Source organism: Gorilla gorilla, chromosome 13 (assembly GCF_029281585.2).
Source record: "Gorilla gorilla gorilla isolate KB3781 chromosome 13, NHGRI_mGorGor1-v2.1_pri, whole genome shotgun sequence".
NCBI classification, from domain to species: Eukaryota; Metazoa; Chordata; class Mammalia; order Primates; family Hominidae; genus Gorilla; species Gorilla gorilla.
In genome coordinates, this window is record NC_073237.2 from 101110624 (window position 1) to 101129163 (window position 18540).

General features: G+C 44.4%; 1 protein-coding gene across 3 annotated transcripts in view; it reads right to left on the reverse strand.

Moving 5' to 3' along the window:
- Positions 1-18540, reverse strand: part of ABCA1 (ATP binding cassette subfamily A member 1) — a 147246-nt gene that overhangs the window by 71414 nt on the left and 57292 nt on the right. For all 3 annotated transcript variants that reach the window (XM_055350364.2, XM_004048392.5, XM_055350365.2), the window contains exons 6-7: positions 8902-9023; positions 5743-5919 (exon numbers count right to left, since the gene is read on the reverse strand). In XM_055350364.2, the coding sequence (XP_055206339.2) occupies positions 5743-5919; positions 8902-9023 (299 nt within the window). The remainder of the gene's footprint in view (positions 1-5742; positions 5920-8901; positions 9024-18540) is intronic.

The following is an 18540-nucleotide window of genomic DNA, read 5'->3' on the forward strand; positions in this document are numbered from 1 at the left end:
AAACATTTCAAATGTCCTTTAAATATCTTCATAAAGTAGACATAAATCTCTACTTCACTTTGACCATATGCAAAATCCAACTCAGGCTGGGATTACTGTGTTTTAGTTCAAACTGAAAACAAGTAAACCACAAATCAAAGACTATCACCACCCAGGAGTAATTGCTATCTCTTTCTGGTGATTTCTATGACAGTAAAGATTTCCTCTGGGAAACATTTTAATATTTTTTATTGAAATACGAAATTATAAAACTACATTTCTAAGGAATATTCTAATCTTTTAAAAAATAATTCAACAACCTAAATATTAACTTTTAAATTAGATGTGTTTAACGCATTCAAACGCTTCATTTTTTGCTGTTTCTAAACATAGTTAAATACATCTACTACCACATAATTCAGAGGAAAAAATTAAACCTGTATCTTAGATCTGGCAACAATATTCAATGAAGAAATAGTATAACTAAGGTGAAAATGTCTGTATAAATGGAGTTGAGCAGTCATATTAACACATTGCTATATCTACCAGCTAATGCTCTTCTTTTCCCATAAGAATGAGGTGAACATAGAGTCTGAAGAGTAAATCTACACAGTGTGTCATTCCACCCATTACCAACCCATGGGGATTGAGGCTGCTTGCTGGGAGAAAGCAAGTAAACAGGTGGGCAGTCAAATCACACAAAGCCAAACAAAATCTGATACTTTCCAACAATGTCCGGGTTCCAGACAGGAGAACACGAGCAAGTGTTCTCTCCTGCAAAAACCCACACAGACGCTTTAAGGACTGCATGTAACAAGCTGAAGTATCTAGCCCTAAAAAGCCATGAGGCTGAAGGTAACAACAAGCCCCATCTGTATTCTGGGTCCTTGTCTAAGAGTCAAGAAGAAGCTAAATAAAGACCCCTCAAGACAAGGATGACTTTGTTCACTCCTTATCCATCTGCTTCTTAGATCTGTACACAGCTCAGCTGTGACATTACTTGTCTTTGGGAGCCTCAGGGCACCCTCACTTTCCCTTCTTTCCCTCATGAACCAAGATCCACTTGGTGGGAATGTGCTAGGCACACTGGAAGACATGTGGACAGTTTCTGTGGAACCACTGGTTCCACAAAAACAACTTCTTTTTTTTCCCCACGTTATTGAGATGGAGATAAATCTGCATGCCTGGACTTCCAACCCCAAGGATCAGACACCATTTTCACATCACTGAGGCAATGGTGAGTCAAGGACAGAGCCCAAACTAAACACCTGAGCCCTTAAAAGTAAAGAATTTTCTCTGACTGGAGACAGATGTGACAGGAGGCGTCAGAGGTTTAAAGTGTGAGAGATACTCAACCCACTTGTGGGAGAGGGGTCACATGAAAAGCATAAGAAGGAATGATGGCAACCTTTAGGAGCAAAAACCAGCCCCTGCTGACAGCCAGCAAGGAAATGGACTTCAGTCCTACAACTGCACGGGACTGAATTCATCTGATATCCTGGATGAGCTCCAAAGCAGATTCATCTTCAGAGCCCCCCCCAAAAAAACACAGCCCCACAAACACCTTGATATCAGCCCTGTGAGCCTCTAAGAAGTAGACCTAGGTGAGCTCTACTGTATCCTGGCTTCTGGCCTTATGAAATAATAAATGTATGTGGTTATAAACTGCTAAGTATTTGGTGACTTTTTATAGTAGCAATAAAAAAAAAAGTACAATCAGAAGCAAATCAATCTCTCTGGCCAAAATTTGCTGGTCCACTACTATGGCTCCTTCCTGCAGTCCAAAACAGATTGGAGGTTTCTGTGAGACAGGAAGGTGGCCCTCTCCTCGCTCTGGGAAAGGTACATGCTGCTTTAGGAAGGACCCAAGAGAAAGTTAAGAAAAGTTCACCTGCCCAGCACACTCTATAGCAAAATACACCTTGCTGAGCAGCAAGACAAAAGAAGCTCCTGCCAGGTGGCCCTGAGCTCCTCCTAGAAGTTGTTAACTCAACAGTACAAATACAATGAGCGCACTCCGTAACAAGTCTCCCTCATGACTAAGTGCATTTATCCCACAGATAATATCTCATATATCCACCCACCTTTGTTCTCATCAAAAGGATATCTTTTGAGTTGAGTCCAGCTCCTAGAAAATACCTGACACATAATAAGAACTGAATAAATATTGCTCAATGCATGAGTAAGATTTTTAAGTAAAAAGCAGAGAACACCTAATGGAAACTGCTCTTAACCCCAGGGAACTTTAAACACACAACAGCGTTCTGACATCCAGTATTAATTTTCACACAAGGTACGGACTGAGGCATAAATAAGAATCTTAGAGTGAAAAGTCTTGACAATATCTGAGCAAGAATGCAGTTTTTCACTGAAATACTCACCAGGACCACTTCGCTTGGTATGAGTTCTAACACTGATCTACAGAAGAAAACTTCTACCTTTTTTTTTTTTTTCTGAGACAGAGTCTCACTCTGTCACCCCAGCTGGAATGCAGTGGAGCGATCTCAGCTCACTGCAACCTCCACCTCCTGGGTTCAAGCGATTCTTGTGCCTCAGCCTCTTCAGTAGCTGGGATTACAGGTGTGCGCCACCACGCCTGCCTGGCAAATATGTGTATTTTTAGTAGAGAGGGGGTTTCACCACGTTGGCCAGGCTGGTCTTGAACTCCTGGCCTCAAGTGATTCATCCGCCTCGGCCCCCACAATATGCTGGGATTACAACAGATGTGAGCCACTGTGCCTGGCTGAAAACTTCTATCTTGATGCAATTGTTTTCAAGGACATAATTTCTACTACTCATGTCAATTAAATTATCAACTTCTATTTATTGAGCACCTATTGTGTGCCAGGCCCCACACCAGGCTCTTCACATGTGTAACCAATAATCACAACAAAGAGTCAAATATATTATGTGTATGTAGAAGAAGAGAAAACTGAGGCTTACAGGGACTAAATAATTTATCCGACATCAATGCTGGTAAAATATTCAAATGCAATATTCAAACCCAGACCCAGCTGACCCTCCCACACTGCCATACTTTCCCCATGTTGCCAAAACACTGCTTTCCAGAGCACCCAGATTCTGAAGGAGGCCCAGGAGAAACTCACAACACCCTTGGCTGGAAACAGGGAAACACTCACGCACACACAAAAGGAGAAATGTTTCAAAATATGTCTCTCGTGAAATTCCACTTTTGGTACAGAAGCACATATTGAAAGAAGAGTTTCTCTCCCCATCATGTTGGGCTTTGCATCTCCGGTTGCTGCTACTGCTGCACTTCTTGGCACAGTTAACTGCCCATGTGCAATGTCATCACATGTCACATCCATCTACCATCACAAATGTTGCAATTTCAACCAAGCAGCAATAGAAAAAGGCTGCTTAATGCAAATCAAGTATCAGTCCCAGCATTCCAATTAAGGCCCTGCTTAATTCAATAAGTAAGAGTCACATTTCAAAATGTTTGGAAGTCATTTCATCCTAAAGCCTTCCTCAGAAATCATCTTTACACAAAACAATCCTGATCACTCATTCTATTCTAACTCAAGGGCCCCATTTTGAAGAGAGGTCTCTTGGTAACAGCAGAGGGGCAGAAGCAGAACCTGAGTGCTCCACAAACCCAAGAGATATGCAGAAAGCACCTGGTAGTAGCCACCTTAATCAATACCTGGTCATAAACCAACGCATCCACAAGGCACAACCACAACACAGCAGGATGGGACACAGTGTAGCTGATGGTTCTGAAGGTGCATTTCCCTGCACTCTGTCACGCTGCTAATCCTCCCAGAGAGATACTGTCGGGTTGAAACCTGAGCTGTTAATTGTCAGATGATGAGGGCTAAACAGTCATTCTACTATGAGTATAATTCAGGCATTATGTGAGTGGAGGGATTTTACCGGGTTGTGTACACAATAGGTGTTTAATGAGTAAACAGAAGTGAAATGGAATGAATGGGCACAGCACCAGAACAAATTACGATGTCTTCTAAAAACACCCATCTTTTCCAAAATTTCAATCATTCCAACTGAAAGGGTGAGCATTTGTCATGTAGTGAAGCAGCCCAAAACAGTCCAAGAAAACGGTTTTGTAACAAAGTTTTGTACCATTCATAATAACCTTTCACCCTCTATGATTCACAGCACAAAAAAGACCAACAGGCTGCAAATGTCTGCACAAGTCAGCTTCTCTAACTTTTTAGGCCAGTTACTTAGGGTTGCAAAGATCCCCGTAGAGAAATATACCTTACTTTAAATTATAACATGGGACCAGGCACGGTGACTCATGCCTTTAATCCCAACACTTTGGGAGGCCGAGGTGGGCAGATCACTTGGGCTCAGGAGTTCGAGACCAGCTGGGCAACATAGTGAAACCCTATGTTTACTAAAAATACAAAAAATAGCTGGGCGTGGTGGCAGGTGCCTGTAGTCCCAGCTACTCGGAGGCTGAGGCATGAGAATCACTTAAGCCTGGGAGGCGGAGGTTGCAGTGAGTCGAGATCGCACCACTGCACTCCAGCCTGGGCAACCGAGTGAGACAGATCTCAGCTCCCTGCAACCTCCACCTCCTAGGCTCAAGCGATTCTCCTGCCTCAGCCTCCAGAGTAGCTGGAATTACAGGTGCCCACCATCACGCCCGGCTATTTTTTGTATTTTTGTAGAGACAGGGTTTCACCATGTTGGCCAGGCTGGTCTCAAACTGCTGACCTCACGTGATCTGCCCACCGTGGCATCCGAAAGTGGTGGGATTACAGGCGTGAGCCATCACACCTGGCCGATACAAAAACTTTTTGATGGTCAATCAAAGGTATGAATCCTCAAGTGTGTTTCTAAGGTCACATTCTAGGGTATGATCTGGGAACAGGGTCCAGAAACTGAGTATTCTTAATTCTCTGGGAGGACCAACTCTCTATAAAGAATTTGTGCTGCACAAAACCCAAGAGTATTACAATTTCATTTTATTATAATAAGGAACATCTCTTTCCAGATACATCCTTCCTCCAGGAATCTTTCCCTGGTTTTAAGAGAATCTATCTGGTGAGTAGAAAACCAGAATCCTGGATATTAAATGATGATGTTTGGGGTAGGGAGAGGAATTTCACCAGAGCTCTCAGAACACCTAGAGACATATTCGTTCTGGAACTATATAAAACACTCTGATGACCAAACTGCTCAGGCTCACCAGTATTTTTTGGTTAAGAATGAATGGGTATTCTCATAAAGTGCTTCTCTGAACTATTGATTCCTAGGCTGAAAAAATTTTGTCGGAATTTTTCTTTGCAATGTTATTACTAAATAAGCTAATTAGTGTGGTCTCATCTAATTCCAGGGCCTTCCATCTGTGACAGCCCACAATGTCATCTTTATGATGGGTTTTTAAACATAAATAGATATCCATCTTCCCATCAATGGTTTCAAGACTTTTTTTTTTTAAATATGAAGAACTCTGTTTTCAAATGAGCTCTTGCTTAGTATTATAATAGTAAAAACATGAAAAAGCAGGTCTTCTCTGATTGAAACAAGCACAAAAAACTTTTGGCTTAAACTCAGCCACACCCAGCTTATTCTTCCCATTCACCCTTTGGGAGATGGCCCAAAAGTCTGAAAGAACACTAAGAACACTTAGAATACCACTGAACTAAATTATATCACAAACTCCCAGCCAGCTGTACTTTTCTACAAAACAAAGTCATGCTGTCCAAGGAAAAACCTCACATTCCGAAAGCATTAGTGCTTGAAGTTTCTCCAGTGAGCAAGTCTACTCACCAGGATTGGCTTCAGGATGTCCATGTTGGAACGAAGTACTCGCTCTGCCGCAGCCAGTTTCTCCCTTGGTAGGCCACAAAGCTCAGAAACTTCTTGGTCACCAAGGTGAATCATCTCTTCTGATTTTGATCCATTGCACAGACTTGTCAAATGTAACTGGTAGCCTTGCAAAAATACCTGGAAGCATTTCATGCAAAGAGAGACAAGCACAAGAGGATTATGAAGATTGGAAGCTGGGTCCTTGAAGTCTTTTGGAGAACTTCATATCAATACAGCTTTGAAGATCTTAAAACAGGTTCCATCGCAACAGTCCAATGCATCAGGTCTCTTTACTGAACCTCAGAATGTATCAAAGCACAAGGCACAATGACAGGACACTTAAAACCTGCAAGTTGCATTAACTCAGTATCTCCCACACTCTTGTCCCTCTTGCAAAGAAAAATCCAGAGTCCAACTCGTTTTCTTAAGAGTGGGACACATGACTTGGCAAACAGGAATCCAGAGTCTGAATTCCTGGAACCACTTTTATTAGAGGAACAACATCCTCACTATTTGGCAATTTATGTTGTCTTTAAGTAGGACTGGGCTGAAATATGGGGAGAAAGCATTTATGCTATTTATCTGTAAGTGTAGATATTTAACTAAGACACAGAACTATGTTCTAACAATTTCAGAATTTGGAATTCTCCATTTTACTTGCCCTAGAGCAGAGTGCCAGAAAGCCAGGCCTCTTATCTCATTGATAGGCCAATTCTAAATCATTCTTATCTTTTCTTTATACCAAACCCACTAGAGAGCCTCTTCTTGGTCATATTTTACTTAATTGCCTTTCTGGGCCTAAACTATTCTACTTCATATGTGGTCCAGTGGACCACAAGCTTTGAAAGAAGAGCCTGTTTATTGTGCTCACTTTGCATCCACAGTGCTGAAACATTATAGCCAGTATTTGTTGAAGGAATGAACAATGCAGACTCTTTATTACACCATTACTAACTGCCCTGTTTAAATTGGGGCAGGCTGATGTGCTTGTAGAACAACCTAAGGTGAGTGATGGACCAAAAGCCTCTCAAAACCCATGCAGCTTTTGAAATACTGCAGAACATTTGGCCTACCATGATTCCCATTAAGTCTTTGCTGACTGCCAGAGATACTCAAGCACACTTCAGTTCTACATGTTTCTTTAACTGGTCCTTGCTGCCAGGCTGTCAGCCTACAGTTAGTGTCTATGTTTAAGAATACTGACAACAGGCCGGGTGCAGTGGGTCACGTCTGTAATTCCAACACTTTGGGAGGCCGAGGCAGACGGATCACCTGAGGTCAGGAGTTCAAGACCAGTCTGGCCAACCAACATGGTGAAACCCCGTCTCTACTAAAAAATACAATTAGCCAGGTGTGGTGGTGCATGCCTGTAATCCCAGCTACTCAGGAGGCTGAAGCAGAGAATCACTTGAACCTGGGAGGCAGAGGTTGTAGTGAGCTGAGATCATGCGACTGCACTCCAGCCTGGGTGACAGAGCAAGACTCCAACTCAAAAAAAAAAAAAAAAAAGAATACTGACAATGGAGGGCCTTTGTTGATGTCATCTTCTGCCTCTGCCCAATCATGCTTTGTTCCCTTTCCTTTCCTTACACAAGTATTGATCCCAAGAATTTTTCAATCAATGTCTTGTACGCTCAAAAAAAAGAATACTGACAATACAGAAACTCCAAGGACCATCCAAGGACCATCTCCATGCTTAGGATGTCCCTTATTTTAAACTGATTAGATGTGACAGATACGAAATTGGCAGGGGGCAATGGAAATTATGCTAAATGCAACTACTTTCAAAAGCCTGATGCCTTTGGCCCATCTCCTAACCACACAATTGGTAAACACAAGGCATATTTTCCTAGTTTCAGAAGGGCAAGCAGTAAGCACATTTTTCTAATTTTAAAAATTCTAGATCATGTGAAGCAAAAAGCTTATTTTCAAGAATAAACATTTCCACTACTTCTGCTTCTTGTAAAGACAAGCTAGTATGCAGACATGAGATAGGGGAGGAAGCAGTTCCCCTTTCTGCCAGAGAATAAGCTCAAAAAGTGTCTCTGAAAAATCAATAACCACGCAAGCTGGGTCTGGTGCTACCCACTGCACAAGAGCTGTCTAATAATGATGCCAGAGGAAGTTTTCTATGATTCTAAAGTTAAAATTCAACATAAACACTAATATTATTTCCTGATTTTATAAAATTCTTTTTTTTTTTTTTTTTTTTTTGAGATGGAGTCTCATTCTGCCAGCCAGGCTGGAGTGCAGTGGCGCGATATTGGCTCACTGCAACCTCCGCCTCCCAGGTTCAAACGATTCTCCTGTCTCAGCCTCACGAGTAGCTGGGACTACAGGAGCATGCCACCACGCTGAGCTAATTTTCATATTTTTAGTAGAGACAGGTTTTGCCATGTTGGCCAGGCTGGTCTCAAACTCCTGATCTCAAGTGATCTTCCCGCCTTGGCCTCCCAAAGTGCTGGGATTATAGACGTGGGATTATAGACCTTTGAAGTGATCTCGTCCATCCCACCTGAGCTTTGTGACACTAGTCCGTTCATTTCTGTCTCCCCAGTGCCATCTCGCAGAGCTAAAATTGGAGAGATTTAAAGCCTTATTCCCACAAGCTGCAGGGACTGATCTCCTATTTAATGCAAAGCAAGTAACAGTTCTCAACTCAGTGCCACTGCGTCCAGCCCTGATTTTATAAAATTCTTAAAAGTCTCCAAATACACCCTTGTCTAAAGTCTCCTGTCCTCAATTTTTTAGACAGAGCTCCTCCAGATCAATAACCCTTATAACCATGGTTATTGCCTCAGAACTGTGAATATTTTTTAAGTTTAACTCAACTTAAAATGTATCCCTTGTAGGAGGAAATCATCACAAATGCCAAGTGACGAGCCAGAAATCAGTTTTATTTTAACCAGCTGGCCCATGATGCCAGGTTGCATATTCCATTCCTGGATGGTTTGGCAATTCCTGCCTGAATAGGGAAGTAAAATTAAGTGAAGTTGTATTCAAACTACCTCCCTCCCCTTCACCACCATTACAAGGACAAGGGTTTATTCATTTCTTTCCAGTAGCTGCACAACGTAATTGCCATCAGCCCTACTGAGGAAGCTGGAGGCGTCAGCTTACCTTGTGGAGAATGACATCAGCCCTCAGCATCTTGTCCACAGTAGACTTTGGGAGAGAGAGGTTGTGATACAGGAACCCAGAGAAGGTTTCATTGTCCACCAGGAAATCTTGAAGCTTCAAGTCTATTGAGAAATAGTGTTTTATATTTAGTAAGTAACTCCAAAAAAAAAAAAAAGTGGGCACAATGGGACAGTGGAGAAACGTTATCATAATATTGATGATCAACAGTTGCCTGGCTAAACACACACAGGAATGAGATAGGGGAGCATCGCCGTATCAGGAGAGGCACGAAAATATTGCTTTCTGGTAACATGTTGAGCCACACTCAGCATGTGCTCCTCAACTCAAACAGTGTGATGGTGCCGTTACACACACACACACACACACACACAGCCTTTCCTTTTCTTTTTTTTTGAGACGGAGTCTCACCCTGTCACCTAGGTTGGAGTGCAATGGTGCAATCTCAGCTCACTGCAACCCCCGCCTCCCGGGTTCAAGAGATTGTCCTGCCTCAGCCTCCCGAGTAGCTGGGATTACAGGTATGCATCACCATGCCTGGCTAATTTTTTTTTTTTATCTTTAGTACAGACAGGGTTTCACCATGATGGGCAGGCTGGTCTCAAACTCCTAACCTTGTGATCCAACCTGCCTTGGCCTCCCAAAGTGCCGACATTACAGGTGTGAGCCACCGCGCCCGGCCTTTCTTTGCTTTTCAAGCAAGAAGTCAAACCTTTGAAATGATCTCACCCATCCCACCTGAGCTTTGTGACACTAGTCCGTTCATTCCTGTCTCCCCACTGCCTTCTAGCAGAGCTAAAATTGGAGAGATTTAAAGCTTTATTCCCACAAGCTGCAGAGACTAATCTCCTATTTAATGCAAAACAAGCAACGGTTCTCAAACTTAAGTACGCATCAGAATCACCTGGAGAGCTTGTTAAAATGCAGACTGCTGGGCCCCCCACCCCCAGAGTTTCTGATACAGCGGCCCTGGGATGCGACTGGAGAATCGCCTACAGGTGATGCTGATGCTGCTGACCTGGGGACCATGTTTTGACAAACACTGGCAGAGTGCATTATGCATATCAAAGTGCCTTCACAGACATGGTCTCATTTTCATTCCAAACATAAAACATGTGATACAAAGCTCTAAAACCCAGGTCTGCCAGGCTTTAGGAAAACACATTAACATATATTTAAACCATCAGCCCTATTAAATGATTTGATTGCTAAAGGATTTCATACAGAATCTCCCTAAATAATAGGCCCTCTGGGTACAGTTAGAAAAGGCTTCAATCCAGTGCAACAAAACAGAAAAAGCAGCACTAAGAATCCAGAATTTTAGTTTCTAGAGTTGGAGGCTGTGTCTGGTGGCGTCACTGCATACCTCATGTCATCTTTCTGAACCTCAATTTCTTGATCTCCAAAATGAGAGGTTTCTGACCAGATGCTTGGTAGGAGCCCTATGACTCTGAAACAGTATAGTTTTCCCTGACTCATTTCATTTGGCTGTCTACCTCTTCTCCTTCCAACCCACTCTCCTAACAGCCTAACTTCTTTGTAATAAAGATAAAACCAGCTCATCAGGACCACATGAACTCAGCCCACATGGCCAGGCACTAAGCAACCTCTAGAGGGCAAACTTTGCAAACTGAAATCATTTACCAGAAGAAAAACAGGTTTGATCTGAAAATGGGGCTACAGTGTGAGGCTTAATGAGGACAAGAGTTAATCCGCGGAGCTAAAAGGGTCACATGCAGAGATAAAGTAGCAGGAGGGTCTGACAGCCCAGCCAGTCTCTCATAAATGCTGTATGATCCAGGTGTATTCTGCTTTAGGCAAACTTCAGTAATATTGAGTTATATAGACAGAATAAATTGAGCAAGATTTACATCGCTAGAGAAATGATTCACTGCTACCCCTCTATGGCTAGCTCCTAGTTATTCCTCATGACAGCCAGTAGCTGTTCTTAGGCCCAGTTAGTGTCCCTCAGAATCAGTGCTCCTGCAAACTGCTACCTACCTGATGCTTCCCATCACATATGACTCTACACTGTTAGCATCAGGCTCTCTACTGCATTTGTCAAACCTCAGAGCACCTAAGCTTCATTTAGGGAGCATGCTAAAATGCAGTTTCTTGGGCCCAATCCCCAGAGATTCTGAAATAGTGGGTCTAGAGTGCAGAGCCTACAAATCTACATTTGAATAAGCATCCCTTGCACTTTTAATGTTGGGGGAGGGAGGTGTGGAACCACAGTTTAAGGAACATTGTTTTACTTGCATGTCGTCTCCACCAGACTATGCCTATAGGATAGGGAATATGTGTTCTTAGTACCACCAATGCCCAGATCAGGCCTGGCACAGAATTACTGCCCAGTGAAGGGTAGCTGAATACTAAACACTAGGAGATGGGATTAGGGCTGACAAGGTTCCAAAAGTATCTGAGTACCATCATAGGAGATTTCCTTTTAGCTGGTCAGGTCCAGGAAGAGCCCAGGGATGTCAGGACCATCCCCAGGCCACACCCCAGGAGTGAACAGGACTTCTAACCACTGGAACTGCCTTCCCAGGAACAGAAAGCGACATCCGGGGTCACTTTCTGTTCTTGGGAGAAACAGGAAGGAAGGTGTAAGCTGGTGGCTTCAGTTGAGGACTGGTGTGAAAAGGTAGACATTAATCACTGTACAACCATGGAAAAAGCACCACCCTGGGAGTCAGAAACCTGGGTTCTAAATCCATTTATTTGTCGAGTCATTTCATGTAGTTGTGCCTCCACTGCCTTACCTATAAAATGAAGAGACAAAAAAGGCCTCTGTGAAACCTCAACAGAAACAGAATACACCTCACTGACTAGGTGGGCCATAGATTCCTCCTGAGCAGAGCCAGAGCAATACATCATATTGCACCAGAGAACTTCAAAACAGCTCCCTCCTTCCCAAGCAGGGTGGCAGAAGTGTGGGAGGGCGACCCAGGCCACCCCTGCAATGGGCCTAGGTCATCCTGCAACACTCTCCAGACCAGTAAGTGTGCTCAGCATGTTTATAAGACTTCTGTTATGTTAACAGGCTCTGAAGATGAGAACATCTGGATGTGATCAAGCTCCAACCTCCTATCAGTGAATCCCCCGGATGAGACATAAGAACCCAGAGGCTGATTAAACAGTCAACAACCCTTGGCTGTGCACGTGCATGGTGTGGTAGGTTCACTGGGTTGGGAAGCAGCAGGGAGGGCCAAAGATCCTCCGCTACAAAGAACTTGCAGCCTGATCACGTGGATATCCACCCGTGTGGGCTTAGACTCACACACTAGCACCAACCTGTGTGAAAACAGGAAGGCAACATGGTGTAGTATACTGGTTCTCAAACATGACTGCCCGTTAGACTCAGCTGGGGGCTTCACAAAAATCCCAAAGCCCAGGCTACACCATGGAGCAACTAATGAGAACTGCTAGGGTAAGACCCAGGCATCAGAATTTAATAAAACTTGGCTGGGTGCGGTAGCTCACGCTTGTAATCCCAGCACTTTGGCAGGCCCGAGGTGGGCAGATCACTTGAGGTCAGGAGTTTGAGATCAGCCTGGTGAAACCCCATCTCTACTAAACATATCAAAATTAGCTGAGTGTGGTGGTGGGTGCCTGTAATCCCAGCTACTTGGGAGGCTGAAGCAGGAGGATCACTTGAACCTGGGAGGCAGTGGTTGCACTGAGCAGAAATGGCACCACTGCACTCCAGCCTGGGTGACAGAGCGAGACTTTGTCTCCAAAAAAAAAAAAAAAAGAATTTAATAAAATTTTTCAGGTGATTGCAGCCAAGTCTGAGAAACAATGATGTGGGGGAAACATCAGGGTTTGGGACCAGAAAAACCTAAATTTGATACTGCACTCTCCTGTGAAATAGCCGTGTGACTGTGAGAAAGTGACATTACCTCCCTGAGCACAAATTTTCTTACCAATTAAGTGAAGGTAATTGTATCCACATTTCAAAGATATGAAGATCAGAGATACTCATCATGGTAGGTGCTCAATATATGGTAATAATTTGTGATTACCAAAAAGATTTTTTCACTCAACTTTACCACTGTACAACAATGCCATTTATAGAAAAGATGGGGACACAGTCCCTGCCTTCGAGGAACTTTCAAGGCTGAAAGGGGAGATAAAGAGGCAAATCAATTCAAGAAGGCAGAAGGAAGGATAAGAAAGCCAAAAGGAGACAGTAAATGGAAGCACTGGCCCAAGATGAGGTTTATCTGTAAGTGCTTCATGGCGAGCAACCAGACTGGAGCCAAGTTCTGGAAAAGGACAGAGTCAAAAATCCCTAGAAGTGGCTGGAGAGGAAGGGGTAAGACCTCTCACGATGACAACGACCAGGACATTTTGTGGTCATAATGCTATGCACATAGTAGATTCTCAACAAATGAATGAACAAGCAGATAATTAGAGAAGAGATTTCTCAAAACCTCAGATGTGGGTAGTAGGAAGGGGAGAAAAAAGGAGGGGGTGAGGACAGAGTACAGTGGCTTTGTATCTGCTGGTCTCAGTCTTCTCCCCTATGTTGCTGGCAGGAAAATGGGTGGAAAGCCAAGAATATCAAGAAAGCCAGATGTCTGAAACATACCGTCTCCTCTTACCCCATCCTCATGACATGGCCCATGAGTCACCTCCTCCAGGAAGCCTGCCCTGGCCTTCCCATCTTCAAGCTGGGTTAGGTGGCCAGCCCTTTTTTGTGACTTTTTTTTTTTTTTAATACAGAGTTTCACCCTTTCACCCAGGCTGGAGTGAAGTGGCCCGCTCTTGGCTCACTGCAACCTCCAAAGCCACAGGTTCAAGCAATTCTCCTGCCTCAGCCTCCCGAGTAGTTGGGATTACAGGCACCCGCCATCACGCCCAGCTATTTTTCCTTTTTGTATTTTTAGTAGAGTTGCGGTTTCATCATGTTGGCCAGGCTGGTCTTGAACTCCTGACCTCAGGTGATCCACTCGCCTTGGCCTCCCAAAGTGCTAGGATTAGAGGCATGAGCCACCGCGCCCGGCGTTTTGTGACTCTTTTACTCTTTTGTGCCCAACATTCTGTTTCCCACTAGTACCACACAGATCAAGCTGCAGTCACCCATGTAAATATCCTGCTCCCAGAAGAATAGAAATTCCTTGAGGGCCAGGATTTTTAATTCCAAAGCCAGCAGTGCCTGGCACAGAGGAGGCACTCAGTAAATTGGATGAACGAATGAATAGATGGATGGATGAACTAATGAATGAATGAATACAAATGAGTAAATAAATTAATGACCTGATGTGATTTGGGGAATTGCCGATTGCAGAGAAGAAAATTCACCTTGCAGTGAGTTAGGGAAAAGATGAAGCAGGACATGAACTTGAAACAAACCAAGTAAAGAGGACACAAGAGTTCTGCTAAACCCACTCAGCCACGTCAGCCCAGATCAAGAGGAGAGTCAGGTGAGTGGCAGCTAGAAGCAGAGTGGGGAACAGGAGAGAGGAAGGCTGAGTTGATTAAATGATAAAATGGAGATGACAATGGCATCCACCTCATTGGACTGAGCTAGGTGTTAAATGAGAAAATGTACCTGCAGACCTAGTATAATGCGGGCACCGAGTAAGGTGCCCGGTAAAGGATGGCTAATATCATCATCATTTTCAGGAATGACTGATCTGAACAGATTCATGGCTAATTTAACCTTAAAGCATATTCAGAATAGACAAGACACAGAAGTGGCTTTGGCGGCTAAGTTGAGATGTTGAATTTGTGATCTAAGGTATGCACATGTGTGTATGTGTGTGCATATGTATGTGTGTATTATAATACATATTAGCCTGGCTGAGTTCCTAAGACAGAATTATTGAGTTCTTTCTGCTGATACTATCTATAAGGTAAAGGAAAGGTTGAAGCTGACTGATTTGTCTACTCATAACTTTATGAAAGAATTAAAAAATCTAGTATTTTACATGGAATCACCAGGAATGATCGTATCCACCAGTCACTGCAAGGACGGATATAGGTGGAAGATGACCTGGACAAAAGACCAATCATTCCACACAAGACAGGGAATACTTCCTGAACAGGAGAGTCATTTAGCCACTTAACTTTGGCCAATGAGTTAATGCGGACCTGGATTTTATAATCAGTAAAATGTGTGGGTTGGAGAAGATGATCTCTGAGGTCTTCTTACCTGACATTGAAAGGAACACAGGGCAAAACAAAATCAGCACTGGATACAGCATCACAGGGTCTGAATTCAAGAGTCAGCTCTGCCATTTCCTGACTGTGTAATCATGAAGCTTACTTTCCCCCCTATTTAAATCTCCCTAAGCCTCAGTTTCCTTGGATATAAAATGGGGCTAATACAGCACTTTGGGAGGCCAAGACAGGTGGATCAACTGAGGTCGGGAGTTCGAGACCAGCCTGACCAACATGAAGAAACCCTGTCTCTACTAAAAATACAAAATTAGCTGGGTGTGGTGGCACATGCCTGTAATCCCAGCTACTCAGGAAGCTGAGGCAGGAGAATTGCTTGGAGGCAGAGGTTGCAGTGAGCCGAGATCACGCCATTGCAATCCAGCCTGGGCAACAAGAGTGACACTCTGTCTCAAAAAACAAACAAACAAAAAAAATGGGGCTAATAACATTCACAAGTTGTTGTGCAAACCAAAGATCAAGAACGTGAACGTGCTCTTTCAGGGGAAAAAGCTGACTTGCTCCAAGTGTTCGCTCGGGTAACTGGAAGGTATGACCTCTGTCACAGGATGCGGAGCTGGGCTACTGCTGCCAGCAGAAGAGAAAGTCACTATCCAGCAGAAGGTCAAGAGGGCTCTCCCACCACAGTCTCTTCAATACAGACCAAAATACTTGACCTGCTGAGCTCAGCCTCCTTGGTTTTGCCTGGAGGAGCAAACAGTGACCTACCAATTAGCCAAGAGCTTCTGTAAAGTGGGGCAAAGGAAAGGAAAAAGAACAAAAAACAGGTGACATGTGTGTTTGTGGGCTGGAAGAAACGAGGCAGAACCCTCAGCTTCTTGCCACACATCTAGGCCTCTGGGACCAAGCCGGGGAACCAGCTGGGACCTCTGGGACCCAGGTCCAGGCCTCTGGGACCAAGCTGAGGAACACACTTGCACGTGCAGGCGGAGGGGTGTGACGCGGGGTGGGGGCGAGGTCCTGCTTTCCCGGCCATTCAGTGTTCCTTCAGTTCTCTGAGCATAGAGGACAAGGAAGGTGGGAGGAGGGAGGAGAGGGAAGACAGGGGTGGAGGAGCTTGGGGGAGGCTGGGAAAGAAGGAGGAAAGGAGAGGAGGGAGAGCAGCTCAGGAAGGCGGAGGAGGAAAGCCCTTTGCTGAGCTGAGCTGAGCCAGACGGGGTTACTCTCGGTCAGTGCCCTCCAGTCCCCAGCTCAGGTTTCAAGATCTGTCTTCTCTTTTGCTCAACATGAAAAGGAACCAGAGCAATCAGCTGCTTTAGAAGTGGGTGGAGGAGGCAAATGAAAAAAAAGGAGAAGTAGGGAAAATCACATCAGCATCCCAGGCCCAGATGGTCTTCTTCAATGGACCCCTGGGGTGGGGGTGGGGTGGGGCCTCCCAGCCTGCTAGGAGCTGTCAACTGAGCAGGGCCTGGGAGGGGGAGGCAAATTCTAACTCGTGGTTTTAATCAGCCTGAGCTTGTCCAGCCTTACAAATAAGACCTTGAAACACTTCTCTGTTATACAAGGGCTGGTAACAAATACACTCCAGTGTCTTTATGGTATTTTTTTGGTGTTTTGTTTTCCTGATGCTCTGCTGTCTTCTTGAAGAATAGATGATGCCTGCTTCACCAATGGCTGAGCACTCTCTGGGAAGACCTGGTTGTTGGGTGCTGAGGAGAAGGGGTGAGGCGGGGTGATGCAGCTGCTCCTTCAGGTGACTCCTTAGAGCAGGGGAGAGTAGGCCAGGGGTGTGTGGTGCACACAGCCTAAGGACACCCATGCTGTTCATCCCGGCCTGGGCTTTCCAACCCAGGAGACACTTCCTTCTCTACAGAGAAGGCTCACCGAGGGATACCAAGACATACCTGAAAAAACTCAGTTCCAGAATTTTCCAGTTATGTGGCCTTGGGAAAGTCAGTTAGGCTCTCTGAGCCTCCATTTTTCTGTAAATGGAGGTCTAGCTTCCTACACGTGTGGGTTAAGTTATCACTAATGACACTAAGTGTGTTAAGTACTCTGAATGCTGCCTCACACATACTCCTTGAGAAAATACAAGCTGAAAATTAAACATGTTCAAAATAAATGTGGATAAAGTCATAGATGACAATCTGTGAAGAATTCCCAAGAGAAACCAGGATATTTAGGCTTATGCTCCCTGAACCTTCCAAGGCATTAGGAAGCCAGAGTCTTCTCTTTCAACCAATGGGAATACCATAACTTTAGGAACCACACATTCCTTCTAGTATTTTACAAATAATATAAACTTGTATTAGTTCAACAAACTTCTGAATGGCTACAGTACCCAAAATACTAGTGTTGTGGTTCAAAGGGATAATATTTTTCTCAGTGCTCCTTGAAGGCAGGAGCTAGCCTATAACAAAAGAGGCGCTGTGTAACAAAATCCCTGCCCTTGCATTCTAAGAGGAGATGGCCAGAGGGTCGGGTGAGCAGAGCGGTGAGCCTCCAACCCTCTCTGCCACTCCAGAATCAGTCAGCACTGGAATCAGGGGTGGAACGAGACATTACTCATCTTCCCCCAGATTACTTTGCTAGTAAGGCAATAGCACACCTGCTATGATTTGAACGTATCCCCCCCTCAAAGTTCATACATTGAAACTTCATCACCAATGTGACAGTATTAAGAGGCAGGGCCTTTAAGGGGTGATTAAGTTATGTGAGCAGTGCCCTCACCAATAGCATTAGGGCCCCTCACAGATGCCATGAGTTTCATGTGCGTCTGTGTGAAGAGACCACCAAACAGGCTTTGTGTGAGCAATAAAGCTGTTTATTTCACCTGGCTGCAGGTGGGCTGAGTCCGAAAAGAGAGTCAGCGAAGGGAGATAGGGGTGGGGCCGTTTTATAGGATTTGGGAAGGTAATGGAAAATTACAGTCAAAGGGGGTTGTTCTCTGGTGGGCAGGGGCAGGAGGTCACAAGGTGCTCAGTGGGGGAGCTTCTGAGCAAGGAGAAGGAAATTCACAGGGTTAATCACTCAGTTAAGGTGGGGCAGGAACAAATCACAATGGTGGAATGTCATCAGTTAAGGCGAGGCAGGGCCTTTTCACTTCTTTTGTGATTCTTCAGTTACTTCAGGCCATCTGGGCGTATATGTGCAAGTCACAGGGGATGCGATGGCTTGGCTTGGGCTTAGAGGCCTGACGATGAGGACCCCTATAAAAGGGCTTGAGGGAGAGGCTTCAGTCCCTTCTGCCAGTTGAGGAAATGGCGTTTGTCCCCTCCTAAAGATGCAGCAGCAACAAGGCACCATCTTAGAAGCAGAGAGCAGCCCTCACCAGACACCAAACCTGCCAACACCTTGATTTTGGATTTCCCAGCCTCCACAACTGTGAGAAGTAAATTTCTATTGTGTATAAATTACTCAGTCTTGAGAATTTTCTTCTAGCAGCAAACAGAATAAGACAATACCCATGTCTTACTGAGAAGAGGGAAGGTGGGA